Source organism: Lissotriton vulgaris, chromosome 10 (assembly GCF_964263255.1).
Source record: "Lissotriton vulgaris chromosome 10, aLisVul1.2, whole genome shotgun sequence".
NCBI classification, from domain to species: Eukaryota; Metazoa; Chordata; class Amphibia; order Caudata; family Salamandridae; genus Lissotriton; species Lissotriton vulgaris.
Genome location: NC_141698.1, coordinates 269505822 through 269524984, shown reverse-complemented (window position 1 = coordinate 269524984; position 19163 = coordinate 269505822). Strand labels below are relative to the sequence as shown.

At 47.7% G+C, this 19163-nt stretch overlaps 1 protein-coding gene across 2 annotated transcripts in view; it reads right to left on the bottom strand.

Annotated features, from left to right (window-relative positions):
• CCM2 (CCM2 scaffold protein) overlaps window positions 1-19163 on the bottom strand; it is a 399736-nt gene that overhangs the window by 107420 nt on the left and 273153 nt on the right. For both annotated transcript variants that reach the window (XM_086940990.1, XM_086940989.1), the window contains one exon: window positions 9326-9409. In XM_086940990.1, the coding sequence (XP_086797116.1) occupies window positions 9326-9409 (84 nt within the window). The remainder of the gene's footprint in view (window positions 1-9325; window positions 9410-19163) is intronic.

Below are 19163 nucleotides of genomic sequence, written 5' to 3'. Positions count from 1 at the left end.
AGATGTGCAAGTGTGCCTTTTAGCCACATCCTTTCCAGCATCAGTCAATATCTCCTTGCACTGCTATCAATTGTTCAGGTGCTAACACACCTAGCATCAAATATTATAGGCATTCTCTTTATATTGAACGCCTATCGATGTGCTAGCCACCCTCGTCCAAATAACAGCCAGTGTTTTCGGAGATAATCATATCCAATTCCTCCTCATACTTTTCCCTTTATTGTGGGACCTAGTTGACTGATTGGCAAACTGTTCTCCTATGTAAGTTAAATCTCCAGAGGCTTCCTAACAAATTGTTGGGGTAGCTGTCAAACTTGGCAATTGGGATAAGTAACAGTCATCTCTGGGTGCTAAATGAACAAGTTACCTACATTCTGTAACGATTTTTCTGGAGGATACTTTAACTACATATTCCTTACAACTGAGGGGCAGAGGTGAGGCCAAAGGATAGAATGGCAAACTGGAAATGTTCTGGCCCTACCACAAACAAAAGCATCTGTGTGCAGGACGGGCACATGAAAGAACGCTTCCTCAAGTCCAAGGACACCAACCAATTACCCAAATAGAGGGAGAAAAGGACCTGGGCCAAAGTCATGAACTTGAATGAGCCCTTCTGCAGGAAGGTGTTCACAGGGATTAACCACTCTGAATAATCTGCAATTCCACTGATCCACTGCAGTGGAGAGACCGTCGAGTAAAAAAAAAATTAATTCTTCCACCTACTGGCTGTTCACGACCATGGGAAAAGGAATCAATAGGACTTCGCTGCTGTTGCAGCAGGTGAGACGGAGGATTACAATTGCTGTCCTCTGCCACCACTGCCTCCTCTTGAGCAGCAAAAAGGATGAATAGGCTGCTGGAAAGGTTCCAGTTCTGTCTCTTGTGGTAAGAAATACCCTATAAGTATCATCTGAACCTTCAGGTACTGAAGGTGGAACAGGAGAAGCCAGACATAAAGAGTAAGTCGTAGCTCGGCTACATTTAAATTGTTCCAATGTAGAATTAAGCTTTCACAGAAAAGTCTGGAGCCATTGAAAGGCATTTCCATCAAGGATGCCTGCTCGTCCCCAGCAAATCATGTGGTGCACATCTATATATATTTTTATATCTTCACACTGGTGTCCAATGCGCAACCAACACAACCCTTTGTGTCTTGCACATTACCCAAAACGTAGTTGGCTGCATCTTGTCCAACTTGGATCATCTGAGCAAAGGTGTACCAAAAGCATGAGGTATGAATTGCAATATCTTTCTGGCCATGTCTCAGAGGACATGTGTAAATCTTCCCAGCAGGAAATTGACATTCAGGGACCATAACACCATGCTATCCAAACAAAAGAATTTCTCTCCAAAGCTTGGACGCATTTTGATTCCCTGTTTGTGGGCACAGTGGGAAATGGATTTACATTCACCCTAATAGTAGATGCCTAAACTATCAAATCTCTCTGAAGTTGGCTAATGTGTCAGGAAAGCTTGATTGCCAGGGGCTGGCCGATGATACCTACTTAGTTATAGGGAAACTTACAGGCCTGGCCGATCATGGCTTAGACCAGGTAGCCATCAAAGCTTCTGTAAGGTCCTCACTAAAGGATAACAAGGGATCTGAGGCTGCAGACCCCGGCTGAAATTTGTCAGAAAGTTTGCTTGGTTACTGTTGTGGGTAAAACCATCATCTGTATGTATAGTGAGGGGGGAGTAAGTTATCCGCTGCCTCATTGTCGTCCTCATTTGAAGCCATTGAATGGCAGAGTCCAATTCGAACAAGGTTACACCCTTCTGCAGTACTGGCATTGAGGGAGACTCTGCGGATCCTCTAACGTTTGAGGATGCACCTTGAGGGATCACATATCGAGATATAGGCCTGGTGTGGGCACAAGCTGGTCCTGAATCGGAGATGGGTGTTGGGATCCATTGGAATCTGAATCAAAGCCGGGCTAGTTGGCTTTTACAAGGCCTCCGGTGCCAGGTAAAGTGGGCGGGTGCCAGGAAGAAGCCAGGGCTGAACCTGCTGGCAGAAGTTCAACTAAGGAGCCCCAGCGGCTTCCTGTGCCCCACAGGCACTTCAGGAACGAATTGTTACTGCACGCCCTCCCTGAATGCCTCTATCTCTGCTGGATTGACAATGGCCTAGGAAACTGGCAGCCCTGGGACCAGCCTCCGAATGGGCTGAGAGTCAGACCTTTGGTGTGGCGACAGCACTCTGGGTCCCCAGGATGTCAATGGACTTTTGGAAACTTGGAGCAGGACCAGCACCTGGAGAGGGAACCAGCCCGACGCTAAGAGTGTGACCTACCTCACTTTCTGTGCTCCACAACATATAGTTTGCCTTCTGCTCCTTGGTGGACTTCGTGTGCATCAAGGTGCAGTTGTTGCACAATATAAGTCGTGCCTAGATACTCAAACTACAGGCAGACATCAGGTGGATCAGTGACCGACATTTGAAGTCGCAACAAGGTTTGAGGACTGTTGTTTTCAGATACGACAGTTTCCTTGACACAAGCTGTTGAAAAAGAGTTCTGGACCCATGTCAAAGGGCGAGGAAAGAAGGGAACTGATATCAGCATGCAGGGGCCGTAGCTATCTGCAGCTCTGCACTGTGTTATCCGGAGACAGTGGCAGGTCGTCATGGAGTCTGACAGTGTCACCTACCAGCATGCAGTAACAATTACTATGAAAAATTCAAGATACAGATGGAAGCTGGGGGATATTCAATAGGCACACAATCTATGTTTAGAAGTATCCATCAGAGGAAAATGTTCAATAGAAGAGGCACAATTTTAACTCTCCATGTGGGTAAAAATGTTTCAGCACCAGAGCAGTTTCTCCTCTCCAAGAGTGGAATCATTTGTCCTGCATCCCCCCAGCTTTTGTTCCCCCAAGGTCAAAGGAGCGGAGAAGATAGTCGCATTGTCGTTTCAGTAAAACAAGCATCAGTGATTTAAAACAGCAGAGGTTGTATTCAGTGGGGTTGCTATTTGTTTGTTATGTTTGCAGAAGAACCAGAGGGAATATCTGATGGGGATATTAGAATAACCTTTGTCTATTTTAGCACATAGCTTAGTAATGGTTGGGTTTGAATGTTATAAAGCGTGATGGTTCTCTATGGCTTGTAGGTAATATTCTCTATGAGAGAAGACCAGTCTGCCAACCCCCACTGTGTAGTACATGATCTTTTTTCGTTACAAAAAAAAAAACCTTTCAAATTCTGAAATATGGGCTTTTTTTGTTGACCCTGGGACAGAGAGGAGAAGTGACTAACTTACATAAAGGAGTCTTGGGAGGAAGTTTATCTTCAGGAAAGCAATTCTGCCAAAATATAAAATCTTGAGCGGTCCCTATCTCTAAAGGCAAAGAAGCGGGGTGTTCCAACATGCCCATGACATCACAATTATATAATATATCTTCAGGTCACTTGGAACGGTTAATTCCAAGATATTTTATTGGGATAGTTATCCACATACAATGGTGACACTGAAAAGGACAACCAAACACACACACCTGGAGGTTATCCAAGGTAGGGAACTACAGGCTATGGGGCCTCAAGGGTGAGCTAGTCTTAAAACAAAAGACGTTGAAAAGGTTGTAAGCAATCCCTTTCATTTACACAGATATCCATTCCCTCAAATTTTGTACAGTTGATTTTAAGTTCAGAAACAAATTTTTTTTTAAAGTATGGCTTGCAGAGTCAGCAAAGATACCTCTAGATTGGTCAAGAAACATAGGATAACATCATAACATAGTACTGCATTATGAGATAATTCTTAAACCACTAATGTTATTCACTGCACTAATTTTTTTAAGTAAAGGTCCTAGTGATAGGATGAAGAGTGAGACAGAAGCAGGAGAGCTGGTCTAATAAGTTAGAGAAGTGTGGCTCACCGGTTAGAGGAGGCAGTCCCTGATGCAGAGGTCAGACCCGGGACCAGGGTTCAATCCCAAACGAGGCAGGGCCTTGAGCTAAAAATGTCTACGGACTCGATAATTCTCGCCTCAGTGCCTACTCGAATCGTGGGTTCACACTCTGCAACTCAATAGCTTGCTTAATCTCCACTACGGCCCCACCGCGATGGGATGCCTGGTCTTCACCTTGGGGATGCCCAGTAGGGGTAATCTCGCAGGCAAAGGCCAGGACGGGTTCCCAAAAGCAAGCGCCTTCAGAGCTTACGGTGAAAAGCGCTATATAAGAACGTATGACTTACGATTTAGCAATGAAGTTAAGGTTCCACTATTTGTATTCTTTTTCATGAATGCACAAAGTTCACTTTAATATAGGTTTCTAAGTTTGGACCTAGGCATGTTTTACTAAGCACTTTGAACAAGTAACTCCATTACACTCTATTAATTACCTTCTCAGGAGAGAGAGAGAGAGACAGAGAGAGAGAAACAGAGAGAGAGAGACAGAGAGAGAGAGAAACAGAGAGAGAGAGAGAGACAGAGAATTATCATGGGAATGTGGTGGGTTCAGCTACCTTGATTAGTTATTTCTAGACTAAACTTGTTGGAATTGATTCAATCTTTGATTACTACTATTTAGTAAGGTGAGTTGATAGCTGGACATATTGTATATAACTTGGTTATTAACATTTTTGTACAAATTTAGACATGGCAATTAAGGAGGGCTACTGTCTGTATGAGGTGCATTCATAAGGAACATTTTACAATTTCAATTTTGAGTCCATAATCGATAAAGTGCCTGATTGAGATGTAAGAATACAATTTAAAACAAGCATTGAAAATGCAATAGGTCTCGCCTTTAAGTTAAAGCCATTTGCTTTGCTAATGGTATTGTATAGCAAAGCAAATGGCTTTAACTTAATACAAAGGCAAGACCGATTGCATTTTTAATGCTTGTTATGTAAGAGGTGTATGGACTATGAAGGCCGAACAATCTGAAATAAATGCATTATGAGAGAAAGACCCGGATGCTATAAGAAGGATTGCCGTTTGTTTCTGTCAGTCCCCACCTGCTGTCACCCCCCCCCACACACACACACACAACCCTTTCCTTTCACAGGAGCAGATCATAGCGACTCCCCCTCCCCCGAGGACGGATGAATGCCCCGCACGCTTACGGAGGCAAGCTAACGACCAGAGCTTCATAAAGGCAGGATAAATCAACGGTCACCGACATTACGGTAGAATAATGTCCAGCGCCCTCTCATTAAGGCCGATTAATGCAGGTAGACGCACTTCTAGCATCTTTACATCGCCCACACTTTAAGTCTAGGAGGTACGCTGCCCTTTTATAGCGCCGCTATCACAGCCTGAGGACACTGCAAACAGATCCTTGCTGAGCTGTCGACGCAGAGTGACCCAACCCACTGCACGCCCCTTGCCCTTGGTTCATGCACTTTAATCATCTTTACATCTCACATGGTGCATAGCTGCGAGGTGGGGGTGCAATGATTATAGCACTTCCATTTCTCACCGCCACCACCGGTCCGAGTGAGCTGCAGGTCGTCGTGCTCCTCGAAGACCAGTTGGAGCTGTGCATTCACGCACTGCGCCACACGAGCAGGTTTGGCGCTGTAAAGTGCGTGTCAGCGGCAACACAGCGAACCCTACGCACCCAGACACTTTCGGCGCCGGCGCTCGTCTTCTGAGCCAGGGCGCCCTCGCCAGAAGTTTACACCAGAGGGCGCTACAGAGAGTTACCCACTCTCACGTGCCCTGTGGTGCTAGTATGCTGCTTCACAGAGTGATTTTCAACCCCCAGTCCCTGTTACCTCTGCCACATCGCTTAGAGCGCCTGGTTGCTGTGAAAGTCTTCCCAAACGCTATATCTACTTTCCAATTTAACTCAAATCCACTTCCGTCAGTGCTACACATTTGGAGTGCTCTTATTTGCAAATGGAGGGGGGGGGGGCTCTCCTGAAGCCACCCCGGTCTCTCCCAAGTGAGCTCAGACTGAATGGTCGCCTTTGCAGACCCCTCGCTAACATGGAATAAGGCATCCATATTTTCTTCTGCGGGTTCTGAGTGAGCTCCCGTGGTGACATCGCCATCCTCGCCTATGCAGTGAAGCTCCTACTGACACTCCTGGCTGCCACGCTCCCTTCTGTGCAGCTGCAGAGACTGTTTACTACCCGCAGCTCGGCGCCGTGTTAGCTCCTAGGCCAGCCCACTTCAGCGGCGCGGAGGCAGGCGGTCGAGGCGGAGAGAGGGCTGGCTGAGCAAAGCAGCGTCAGTGGCGTAGACCCTCCTGGCTGAGATGAAATAAGCGGCACTGCTTAAGTAGTCGTCTTCAAATGAGAATTTCTCTCATCGTTCTGACGTATACGTACTAGATCTGAATTTATTTTATAGTATACGGTTTCGTTTTCAAAATAATAAATGGACAAAAAAACATGGTATTATTTTTACTAGGTTATCCAAAGAAGGACATTGATCACTAAATTTGCTATTCCTACATTTGTGTCAACAAAACTTCTCACTGAACACAACAGAAACGACTTTTAGACATGGCTGCGCCTTCGTAGACCTGAAACGTTCTGGTCTCATAAGGGGTGTTACCAACTGTCGTCCCTTTTCTGTGTCTTTACCCAAACAGCGAGCGAGATATGAAGCGCTGCGAGAGCCGTTGCAGTTATTGCTTAACAGGCAAATACATTGTGCTTTTAGAACATTACTCGCTGGAGTTTCGCGGACAGTTTGACAGTCATAGCATCTTTTTTCCCCCAACCTTAACAAGCATATAGCCACTGAAAGAACCAGAAGGAGGCGTGCTCCCGACAGGCTGGGGAGCACGCGCACACGTTCCAGGCAGTGAGGGAGGCGTGGCGCGCACCATGGATCTCGTCCCCTGAAGGTATGGCAGATCTCCCGAGGCATGGGGTGGGGGTGTGTGTCTGTGGGGGGTAGGGGGCAGCGGCGTGTGTATGCGTGCGTGTCTGTATGTGTGTGTGTGTGTGTGTCTGTTTAAGGGGGGGTGCGTGTGTGTATGCAGTGTGTGTGTGTGTGCCTGTGTATGTGCGCATGCGTGAGTATGGCTTTGTTTGCGAATGGGAATGAGAGGCACAGCGACGTGCGCGCTCCCGAGGTGAAATCTCCTCTGTCCACATTCCCCCAAAAGTAACAACATAAGCTGTCTCGCCCTAGACGCAAAAGCTTCGCTTTTGCTTCGTCTAGGCGAGACCTAAAAACAGAGTGCAAGTTCAAACAAGAATACTACTATATGCTTTGTAAAAGGAGGCAGAGAAGCCATCTGAGTTAGGGGTTTTGTTTTCAGGAGAGCGCGTAATACCCTTATAACAATCATCAGGTTTGAAATGGCCAAATAAGCCAACTGTCAAAGGGCATGAGCTTACGGAGTCATGATGCCTGTCCAATTCCAAATCTTAAAATTAGCAAACATTTTCTTATTCAGAGGGTTCAGAATCTTGGTTTCCAGATCTCGAGGAAGAGTAGAAAAGTTATTTTTTTGCTGTTTAAAAAAAGACTTGAGCAAATACATTTTCAGGTGACAAAAAAAACGTGTGGGTTTTCTAGGTTCATGTCTGGCTATAGGCAAAATGGTTAGTGGCTTTTCCAACACTGTGTTCGTACAGTCAACAAATGATTTGTTAAAAGGTAAAATTGGCACTTTTGACTATTTCTCTGGCAGTATCATTGCATGGAGATAAGATTTCTGCTGTCCAGAAAGCAGCTTAATATCCAATGTCTCAGACAAATTCTTTACTACTGCTGAGGAATAGAACTGTTAAGCAGACAATTCTCAGGCAATGAAAACTCTGTTCAGGCAGATATCCTGGGCAAATTTTTTTTTAAAAAGAAAAAAGTGACGCAGACTAGTGTTTTACGCATGTACAAATTACTGCACATGCCAGTGATGTAATTTGTATCACCATGTATGAAGGTTGTTAAAAAAATTAACAGCTGACACGTATTTCGCCCACATCGCTAGCTCGCCAAGGGCTTTCTCGATGCATGTATTTTAATTTAAAAACCATCTAGATCCTGTTGGGGAAGAAGAAAAGCAGTAGTCTGCAGGCGTCTCTACAGTGGAATGGCCATATGGGAGAAACACATGTCGGCTGTTCATTTCTTGCGTTATATCCATCACCTTGTCCCAAAATCTAATAAAATTATGAATCTTTACACATCCACTTAGGAATCTGGAGAATGTATTCCAAGAACCTGTATATAATCGGCAGGAGCTGTCTTTTCATTGACATTTACCTTCCAATTTTTAACAGACCCAGGGGTGTGACCATCGGACAGATTATACTGCTCTCATACTACGATTTGAGTCCTGTCTAGTTACACTTGAACCCTATCAGCTTCAACCCCCCACATAACATCAGCTAGTCAGTGGGTGACCTGCAAAATTTACCAGTAGCAGTTTAGTGCCTCTCCTAGATCAGTCATACTAACTATTCCCAATTAGCGCACCTGTTTGCCTTCTCATTATCTTTTGATTCTATCCATAGCTTTACCTTCAACTACACGCCAGTGCTGTCGCTAAAAGTTAATATACCCAGACACCCTTGAACAACATTAGATTCAGTAAGTTTGTCTTCTCTATCTTCTAAACTCACAATAGATATCCGCTAAACTTTCTAAATAGAATTGTTCAAATGTGCAGGGGATGGCTTATTAGTTATTACTTTTTCACAATATTATTTGTGTTCTATTACAGCCAACCACACACTTACCCTGAAATGGAAAGGTTCTTCTTTACGTAACGGTTGCTAAAAAGCTTTGTGTGCATTCATTGTTAACTTATAGGACCTTGTTTTACATACTTAAGACACATTGATAGGGACCCCTCATACAACATACCAATAATTTGACATCCCAACCCTTGCTAAATGACCTCTCTAATGTTCCTACAGGCGAGCCAGCTCATGCTCATTACACCTTGCAATAGCAAACAGCAGGCCAAGTTATGAAGCATGCCACCAATGGATGGGCAAAAGCTCTGCATTCTCTAAGAAAGCCGTCAATAACAAATGAAAAACACACAAAACACCAGAAAATCAAATAATAGTGGCAGTTTTTATAACATAATCCTCCTACAGTAATGTTAGTATTTTTGCTTCATCTCAGGTAGGGTTTACTCTAGTTGATGGCTTTTATCTTTAGTTACATAGAGTACTACTGAGTGCATCGTGATGCATATCTCATGGTCCTAGTCCTAATAATTATGAGTTAAGATGAACACTATGGAGGACTTCTTTATTGTATTTTTTGTTTTTCTGTATTTTACAGAGCCCCAAGACTTTTAAAGTGGGTGAAAAGCATGCTGTTGCAGGTATTAAAAAAAAACAAGCATTAACAACTAAACAAATACCAGTTATATGAGAGGAGCCACAATAGGACTCACCTTTGCGTTATCGATCAGATGTAAAATCTCAGTGCGACTGGAAGGATTCAAGTATCCAGGAATCGATGTCAGTTGGCCTAAATACTAGAAGAAAACAAATGTCACAGACAAGAAAACAATTAATAAAGGCAGCTCAACTGGGAGAGGTATAAATTTGGTACTCATGCTATAACAATCGCTGAGCAGTGTGCATTTATGTACATTGTTATACTCACCCAAAATCCGTTAAGCATGCCAGAAAAATGTTAGTCTCTTGAGAAAGATCAGCATCCAAATAACTTTTGCAGTGCTTTCATCCAGCACAAATACTGAAATGCCAAAAAGCCTACCTAAAGACAACTACAATGCTGCCAACTAGTCGCACTGTGTAATGAATTAAATATGCACTGCGGCTTGCTTAAGGTTAACCCTTCTTCAACCCTTGAGTGTGACCCGGGTTGCCCACTATCCAGCATATCCAAAACACAAACGATGAGATATACTTGCAATAAGTCTAACCACTGACAATCGCTCGGAGTAGCATTCAAGCCCATTGTTCTTCTGCTCACCATGTCACCTCAGTTTGGGTACAGGGATTTGCAAATCAGTCTTTATCCTGCTCCAATACCAAGAGTCGATCCTGAATTGCCAAGCCAGGTACTCCCTGACCGGAGCACTTCAATCCATAACCGGTTTTCATCCTGACTGTTGCTCATCAATCGAGTGCACCTTGGTTCCACTTGCAGTGAGCACAAGACCCACGTCTAGTGGGTCCAAACTGAGGTAGCATGGTGGAAAAGGGTAATAGGTTAGAAATTTGCACTAAACGATTGTCAGGGGCTAAGCTTGCCTCAAGAATGACTCCCATCAACGTATGTGCCTGATGAAACACCTTAAGTAGAAAGGGTACGTCCAGACAAGAGTCCCTTGACACTGTTCCACTGGAACCAAGCTACTGAAGACTGACGAGCTCCACATTCAGCAAAAGGAAAATGCTACTTACCAGTATGCATCTGTTCTTGGCTTGTAGAGCTGCAGAGTTGTACATTTAGCATTAGATCGCCACCTGGTGTTGGGCTCGGATGATTGCATGATGTTGTCGTCTTAGAAGAAGTCTTTGTAGTCACAAGATAGGTGACTCCTCCCTTGGACGATAGTGCGCATGGGCATCGGCTCCATCCTTAGATTGTTTTTCGCCATGATGGGAAATGATGGGGTTAGTAGAAGTAAAGAAAAAGATGTCCATGCGTGTGCATCTAAGTAAGATAAAGCTGGAATGGATACAGGTCCCGGGGAGGCGGGAGGGCGTGTACAACTCTGCAGCTCTACGTGCCAAGAACAGATGCCTACAGGTAACTAGCATTTTCCGTTCGAGGCATATGAGCTGTAGATTGTACACTTAGCATCGATTGTGCAGCAGCGTCTGCCCTAGCGGTGGTCACCTGTATCCGTTGCAGTAGTTTGAAAGAGAGTTTTAAGGACAGCTTGGCCTACTGCAGCTTGCTGCTTGGCTTGCACATCAACACAGTAGTGTTTAGTGAAGGTGTGTGTTGTAGACCATGTCGCCGCCTTGCATATGTCCTCTAGGGGTATGTTTCCTAAGAAAGCCATAGAGGCTCCTAGTTTGTGTGTGGAGTGCGCTCTAGGAGGAACTGTTAATGTACGTTTTGCTTTTTGATAGCATATTTGTATACATTTTACAATCCACCTTGCAATTCCACCTTTAGAGATGGGGTTGCCTTTATGAGGTGGAGAGAAAGACACAAACAGTTGTTTTGTTTTTCGAAAAGTCTTAGTTCTATCTATATAGTAGAGACGAGCTCTTTTAACATCAAGTGTGTGTAAAGCCCTTATGCTACAGAGTCTGGGTTTTGGAAAAACACAGGTAACTCTACAGATTGGTTTAAATGAAAAGGAGTAATGACTTTTGGAAGGAATTTTGGATTAGTTCTTAGAACCACTTTATTAAGATGTACTTGTAAAAATGGTTCTTGTATTGTGAAAGCTTGTATCTCACTTACTCTTCTAAGAGAGGCAATAGCAATAAGGAAAGCTGTTTTCCACGTGAGAAATTGCAGTTCACATTTATGTAAAGGCTCGAAAGGGGGTCCCATGAGTCTTGTAAGAACAACGTTTAGGTTCCACAACGGAGAAGGTGGCAACCTGGGTGGGATGATTCTTTTTAATTCTTCCATAAATGCTTTAATTGCAGGTACCCTGAAAAGAGACAGATGTTTTCGGTTTTGTAAATATGCTGCAATTGCTGCAAGGTGCAGGCGTATAGATGAATATGTCAAGTTACACCTTTGTAAATGTAAAAGGTAGCAAATGATATTCTGGGTGGAAGCATCCAGAGGATCAATTTGGTTATTATTGCAGTAAATGGCAAATCTCTTCCATTTAGCCGCATAGCACGTTCTGGTAGTAGGTCTCCTAGCTTCTTTAATGATGTTCATACAGTCTGGTGGTAGGTTAAGCTAACCAAACTCTAAGACTTCAGGAGGCAGATCGCTAAATTCATTTGATTTGGGTCTGGATGTCGGATGTCTCCATGGTTCTGCGTTAGCAGGGATGGAGTAAATCGTATCTTTTGGTGTGGAACTAGAGAGTTCTAGCAGTGTTGTGTACCACGGTTGCCGTGCCCATGTGGGAGCTACTAGGATTAGTTTGAGAGACTGTTGTCGGAGTTTGCGTACTACTAATGGTATTAGTGGTACTGGCGGAAAAGTGTACGCAAATCTGCCTGACCAGTTCATCCATATCGCATTGCCCTTGGACAGTGGTTGTGGAAACCTGGCGGCGAAGGTTGGGCATTTGCGTTTTTGTGTGTGGCGCACAGATCTATGTCTGGATGACCCCACTTGTGAAAGAATGGTTGAAGAACCTGCGGATGTAGTTCCCAGTCGTGAATTTGTTGTGTCAGCCGACTCGACAGATCTGCTATCTGATTTTCATTTAGACAATTGAGAATGTAGTAAATGACAAGAGGTAAGCTAAGAATTTCATCGGTTAATATATGTGGGTTGAATTGTCCACGCAAAAAGCGTAGGGTCAATGAAGATTTCCAGCATCTGAATGCGGATATAGTATGTCTGCAAGAGACCCATATTGAAGCGGGGAGACAAAAGGTGGCAGAATTAGCAGGCTATCAGTTAGTTTCCTTCACAACTCAAGGCACACGCACAAAAGGGGTAGCCATTATGGCTCGCAGAAAAAGGTTTAATTTCTTACGCTCTAAGGCAGATCACCTGGGCAGATGGGTCCTCACTCTATGTAATGTGGATAATTACTCCTTTACGCTTTACTCAATTTATGGGTCAGTGCTCGATGATCCAGCTGTTTTTAACTGGTTGAATATGGAACTTGTTGGATGGCCATTGCCTTTAATTATCTGTGGCGACTTTAATTTAAATCTGAGAGCTAATACGATGAAGCTCGGGACTAGCTTATATAGAGGACGTAAACCCAAAGTTTTTAAAGCTCTGCTGAATCTATATCTGACTCATGGACTTATTGATGCCTGGGCCTCGCAAGAACCCTATGACTATGGCTTCTTTTCAGCACCACATCAGACACATACCAGGCTGGATTATTTTTTTGTGTCTCAGGGTCTCTATATTAACTGCCGGATCTTCAAACTTCCTAGGGTCATGTCTGATCGCAATCCACTAGTCCAAGAGATTCCACTTCAGGCCTTAAAGAGGAAGGTACCGCTGCGGACCTTTGATAGAGCACTCATCTATGACCAAGAGTACTTAGCACATATGAGAGCATGGATTTCTAGATTTATAACCGAGAACAGGGGTAGCACTCAGTGTATATTGTATGGGACGCTTTGAAAGCTGGGATAAGGGGGGAAACTTCAGGGTATGGCTGGCGGTCTCAGAAAGCGGGTAAAATCTACCTAGAGAAACTCTATGATAAATTAGACGACGCAGAGACGCAATTGGTTGAAGCTATTATGAATGGGGGTGATGTAGGCCAAGTACAAACTCTGGTCACATTAGACAAATCCAACATTTTAGAAGTCTCAACAAAGAAAGTGGTAGGGAAATACGCAGCATGGAGATCCAAAATGTATGAATGCCGCAAGAAAGTGGGACATTTGCTTGCGGTACGCACTAGACAAGGGAGCAATCCTCGCAATCAATGATCCTCAAGCTGGGTTAGTTTCTGAGGCCTCAGACATCAGGGTTGCTTTCAAGCATTTTTACCAAATACTCTATACCGAGGAAACTATGGGAAGTGATGAGGAAATTTGGGATTATCTAGCAGAGCTTCCAGGAGAACGGCTAACTAGGGAGTAAAGAGAAGCACTATAGGTACCCATTACGGCTGAAGAGGTAGCAGATGTCATCAGCTCCTTGGCTAACGGGAGGACAGCGGGCACTGATTTTATCCCAGGGGAATTCTATAAAAAATTGGCCCCTGCTTACTGGAAATAATGGTTGGAATTTTTCGAAAAGCCCAGTCTGGCCAGAGGGCGCCTGAGTCATGGGGATCGGCCAACATTGTGGTCTTTCCCAAAAAAGGGAAGTTGGTCAGGGAGCTCGGGTCTTATCGGCCCATAACGCTAATTAATAGAGGTGTAAAGGTCTATGCCAAGATTCTGACAAATCAGCTAGCCTCAGTGATTAAAAAATTGGTTTCACCCACCCAACATGGGTTTGGTCCGGGTAGGAGCACAATTGATCATATTCAGAGAGTGATTGCTCTCTTTGATTCGGCAGAGATTACGGGAGACGCCATCGGGCTAATCCTACATGATGCGTAGAAAGCCTTTGACAGGGTGTCCTGGCCGTTTTTATGGGCAACTCTTGAGAGCAGAGGGTTTGGTACTGGCTTCATTAAGGCTATCTCAAAGTATAACAATCCGGTGGCCAGAATCGCTGTAATGGGGGAACTATCAGATCCGGTGTCGATTAGAAGGGGGACGCGTCAGGGGTGCCTGCCCTTCCCCCCCCCCCCTGCTATTTGCTTTGTATATTGACCCTTTGGTCCGAAAAATGATAGATAATAATCAGTTTTTAGCTATACATAGTAACAGAGGGAGCACTAAGATCTTGGCGTACGCTGACGACTTCTCTATCTTGACCCCCAACCCTTTTGGTGCACTAGTCGAAATTGAAAAGGAGGCAGAGACCTTCGGGCATAAAACTCTTGTGGTAGTCGGCAAGGGACTCCAGATTAATGACCTGCGGGTTGTACGAAAGGCAACCTATCTTGGGATCGAGATAATGGCAGATGTGTCTAAGATTGTAGAAACTAATTTAGATCCATTGCTTTCAAAATTCAAAACAGATTTAAATCGCATAGACAATCTTAAGCTAAGTTTTGTGGGGAGGTGTAATGTTATCAAGATGGTGTTTCTGCCAACATTCATATATAAATTTTTTTAGGGCAATTCCGCTTGCCATTAAAAATACTTGGTTTAAAACTATGAACCAGTTGGGCGTGGCTTTGCGGGCTTGCATGTCGGACGCTGCCTAGAGGAGCTCCGTCTTGGCCCGATCATCATCCGCAGAAATATCCAGTACCCCGCCTCCTACTGCTGCCAAAAGTGCGGTCGAGTTTGGGGAACCTGCCGGGCACCCTCGGAGGGCATTTTCAGCAGCCCGGGGGCCCTGGATGCCGGAGGCGAAGCGAGTGTTTTGTGGCCTGGTTTGGCGCCGCGATTTTGGTGCTCCCCGGGTTTGGGACCATATCGTTGGCTTCGCCCTCGGAGGCGGGACCCGGAGGTGCGGGGAGGTCCGGCCCTGCTCGCAATCCTAAGCGGACGCCAGGGACACTTCACCGTGGGATAAGCCCGCCGGGAGGCCCCGGAGGCGTGGGGCCTAGTCGCTGGCCCTCGGCAGGGAGATAGAGCCTGGCGGCGCCGGCACTGCAGTCTGGGCGTGCCTGACCTGTGCACCGTTTCTGTTTGGGCTTCACCTAAGGGTCCTTGCGGTGGCATTGGGCTGCTGATCCCACGGGCGTGCCGTGGTGGAGGAGTGGCCTGTAGCCCAAAGTTGCCGGGCAGGATTGGAGGTGCCTGACGGTGACCCCAGGACATATCTACATCTGCTACACTGCGGCGAGACCGGGGTGACCTGTGGTCTGGACAGAGGCTCGCTTGGCTGGCTGCAGGCTCGCGCGCTCGTGGAGGGCGAGTGAGGAGCCATTGGTGTGGACTCAGGAGTGGTGACATCGAGGGGCAAACGGCCTCCAAGATTGGACCTTCTGGTGCTTCTGCCCAAGTGAAAACAATGCAACCGCCATTAAGTCCACGGTGGTCAAGGCTGGGGTGAGATCCGGTAAGCGGGAGTGAGCAGGGCCACTCCGGGAATTGCGGAGTACTGGAAGGGAGTGGACGTCGACGAAGATTCCCGACGACTTACGTACCTGACCCTAGCAGACCTTGGGTAGATATTCCCGACGTGGTCCGCCATGACCAGAGGCGGACGTGGTGGTGGAGCCTCGAAGCAGGGTCCGATAGATAAATTCACGGGACCGCCTGGCGGCGCCGGGGCCGCCGGAAGTCAGCAAGCATCAGGGCCGGACAATGCAGAGCTTATAGCGGCGATCACCCAGTCGCGAGATATGCTGGATTGGAAAATCGGGGCTGTGGGGGCAGATGTCACGCTGCTGCTCCAAGATCTACGGAACGCTGTGGCCCGCATCACGGAGGCCGAAACGAGGATAACTGGAGTGGAAGATGACATGGCGATCCTAAAGAAAAAGGTGGCCAGCATGGAGGGACTGCAGAGGGGCTTGGCGCTCAGGGTGGAGGACGCGGAAGGACGGGCCCGGCGGAACAACCTGAGGTTCGTGGGGTTCCTGGAGGGCTGCGAGAAGGGCGGAATGCAGAAGTTTCTGACTCAGTGACTAGAGAGCTGGCTCCCGCCCGACTCCCTTTCCAGATGTTTCGTGGTGGAGCGGGCGCACAGGGCCCTTACACAGAAGCCGCCGGTGGGGTCCCGTCCTCGGGCGGTGATCGCCAAATTGTTGAACTACCATGATAGGGACACTATCCTACGTCAGGCACAGGAGAAGGGACCACTCATGTATGACAACCACAAAATCCTTATCTTTCCGGACTATACTAGGCTTGTCCAGTAGCAGAGGCAGTCATTCACAGCGGCGAAGGCACGACTGTGGGATCTTAAACTTCCATATGGTTACTGTACCCGGCCCGCCTGCGAGTAGTTTACCAGTCCCGTACTCTGTTCTTTGATACCCCGGAGTAAGTGTTCCACTGGACTGATGAAACAGTGAAAATTAGGGTGCATACACCGCCGGGCCTCGGACTCTTCGTCGAGTGGGCCACAGGGGCGGACCCACCGTCAATCCCGCAGCCGGAGCAATTGGAGGTCCAGGTCGCGGAAGCGCTCCAAATCTGGGGGTGCGGCAGCGAACAACAAGAAGGACGCTCCTGACCTACCTCAGACGGACCCTTGATTCTGGACATGTTGCATGACTGATGTAAGGTACACTTGATAGGCTGAGATGTGGGATAGGATGGAGACACTTTGGGCCGAAGTCCTGGGACAAGCTGAACTGAAGTTTTGATACTGCTGACTTATGGTGAACTTGATTGCTGGGTAAGGCAGTAGGGGGGTTGGGCGGGGGGGGGAGTTGTATGGAGGGCAGACGGGTTACGTCCTAGTTATGGGGTGTGTTCTGGTGATCCATGCGAGTGGGTGGTTCTCGGTTCCCCGTTGGGGACCAGGCCGCGATCCGACCGCGACGGGTGCTTCCAAGTTGGGGGGTGCGGGTGGGGGGGTGGGAGTTGGTGGTTGAGTTGGGATGGGGGGTGGGGGTTGCGCTTAATCTGCTGCTGTCTGTATCTTGGGTTGTATGCATGCTAGACCGTTGGGGCCTTAGTGGCTCATATAGTGCTATTGTCGAATGTCACCTGTTCAGAGTGAGGGGCGGGTAGCTCCAGGCACCGTGTGCATTGTGAGTTGGAATGTGCAGGGGGTTTTAGACAAGATGAAGCGGGTGCGGTGCTCCGCTATGTCAAGAGAGCCGGGGCTGATGTCTTAATGCTTCAGGAGACCCACCTACTGGGGACGAAAGCGCTTTGCCTCCAACGCTTTGGGTTCTCACACGTTTTCAATGCAGGCTTTACAAGGGGCTCCCGGGGGGGTTGCAGTCCTCATACATCAGAGGATCTCCTTTACACATGAGCAGAGTTGGTCTGACCCGCAGGGTAGGTACATTTTCGTCCAGGGGAGGGGCGGGGGAGATAGGGTGACCTTTGGCAGCGTCTACGCCCCGCCGCCACTACAGTGGCCTCTGGTGGAGAAGGTTATGTCCCTTTGGAGTGGTATGCCCGACACACTGGCCGTGGTTGGGGGCGACTGGAACGATGTAAAGACATGCGCCTGGTTCGATGGCGGAGGGGGACGACTGACGCGGATGTAGATGTGGAAGGACCCCCCACCAAACTCCGGGCCCTCGCCACGGGTTTGGACTGGACTGATGTCTGGAGGTTTAGGCACGGCGCGAGCCGAGAATACACATATTTCTCCTCAGTACATGGTTCGTTCACCAGATTGGATTATTTGTTCGTCACTAGGGGTCTGGTGCAAAAGATCGTTGCCTCTGATATCCTGCCGAGAGCCCTGTCGGATCACTCACCGGTGGCTCTTACCTTTAGAGTAGGCCCGTCTGGGCTTCCATTTCGTTGGCGCATGTCTGGATGGCAGCTATTACAGGCTCCCTATAGAGACCATATGTCTCTGGAAATTGACAACTATCTGACCACCAATCATAACTCAGTGGATTCACAGACGACACTCTGGGAGGCCCTCAAACCTACCCTACGCGGGGTAGATATATCCTGGGGTGTGGCGGCACGGGCGGAGAGGCGGTGGGATCTGGTGAGGCGTGAGGCGGAGCTGGAAACACTGGAGTGCAGATGTAGGGAGGAGAGTGGTAGATTGGTAGGGCGGAGGCTAGTCCTAGCTCAGCAGCAATACACGGCGGTCTTACTCGAGGAGGCGAGGCAGGCCTGGCTTGCCACTCGTAGTCGGGTGTACGAATGGGGGGACAAGTCCTGTAAGATGCTACACCGCCTGTGTCAGGGCACTCTCCATGCCCAGCCGATGCCCCAGCTGTTGGACCCGGCGGGTTCACCGATCTCAGAGCCGTCTGATATCTCAGGGAGCTTCGCGACATTCTTTGAGGGACTGTACGCGCCCCTGGAATGCCTACGGGCTGAGACTGTTCAGCGATTCATTGACGACCTTCCCCCCGTGCCCGGTTTCGGATGAGGTGCGAGACCTGTTGGACAGGCCTTTCACGGACGAGGAACTGGGCTCTGCCTTAGGCGAGCACAACCCGGGCAAGGCGCCGGGCCCCAACGGGTTTCCATGCAAATTCTTTAAACTGTTCCATGTGCAGCTGGGCCCATGCCTGCGCCCAGTGATTGAGGAAGCGCGAGAGAGTGGGGTGCTCCGCCGGACTGGAGACACGCCGAGGTGGTGGTCTTCCGGAAGCCGGGACGGCCTCCAGAGAACCACGCATCCTACCGCCCGATATCGCTGATTAATACGGAGGCCAAGGTCATGGCCAAGGCCCTAGCCAATAGGATTAAGCCCCATATTACGGACCTGGTCCACCCTGATCAGGCGGGCTTTATGCCCCGGAGGGCCACCCGACATAATATTAGGAGCGCCCAGGTGGCGGTCTCGGCCTGGAGACATCTGGACGAGCGGGCTGCCTTGTTCCTGGCAGATATGGACCGTGCTTTTGATTCCCTAAATTGGATCTACCTGTTTGCCCTGCTGCGCTGCCTTAACTTAGGTCCTCGTTTTCTGGCCTACGTGCAGCTGTTGTACCCCGGTCTCAGGGCCTCTGTGCAAGTTGGGGGGGC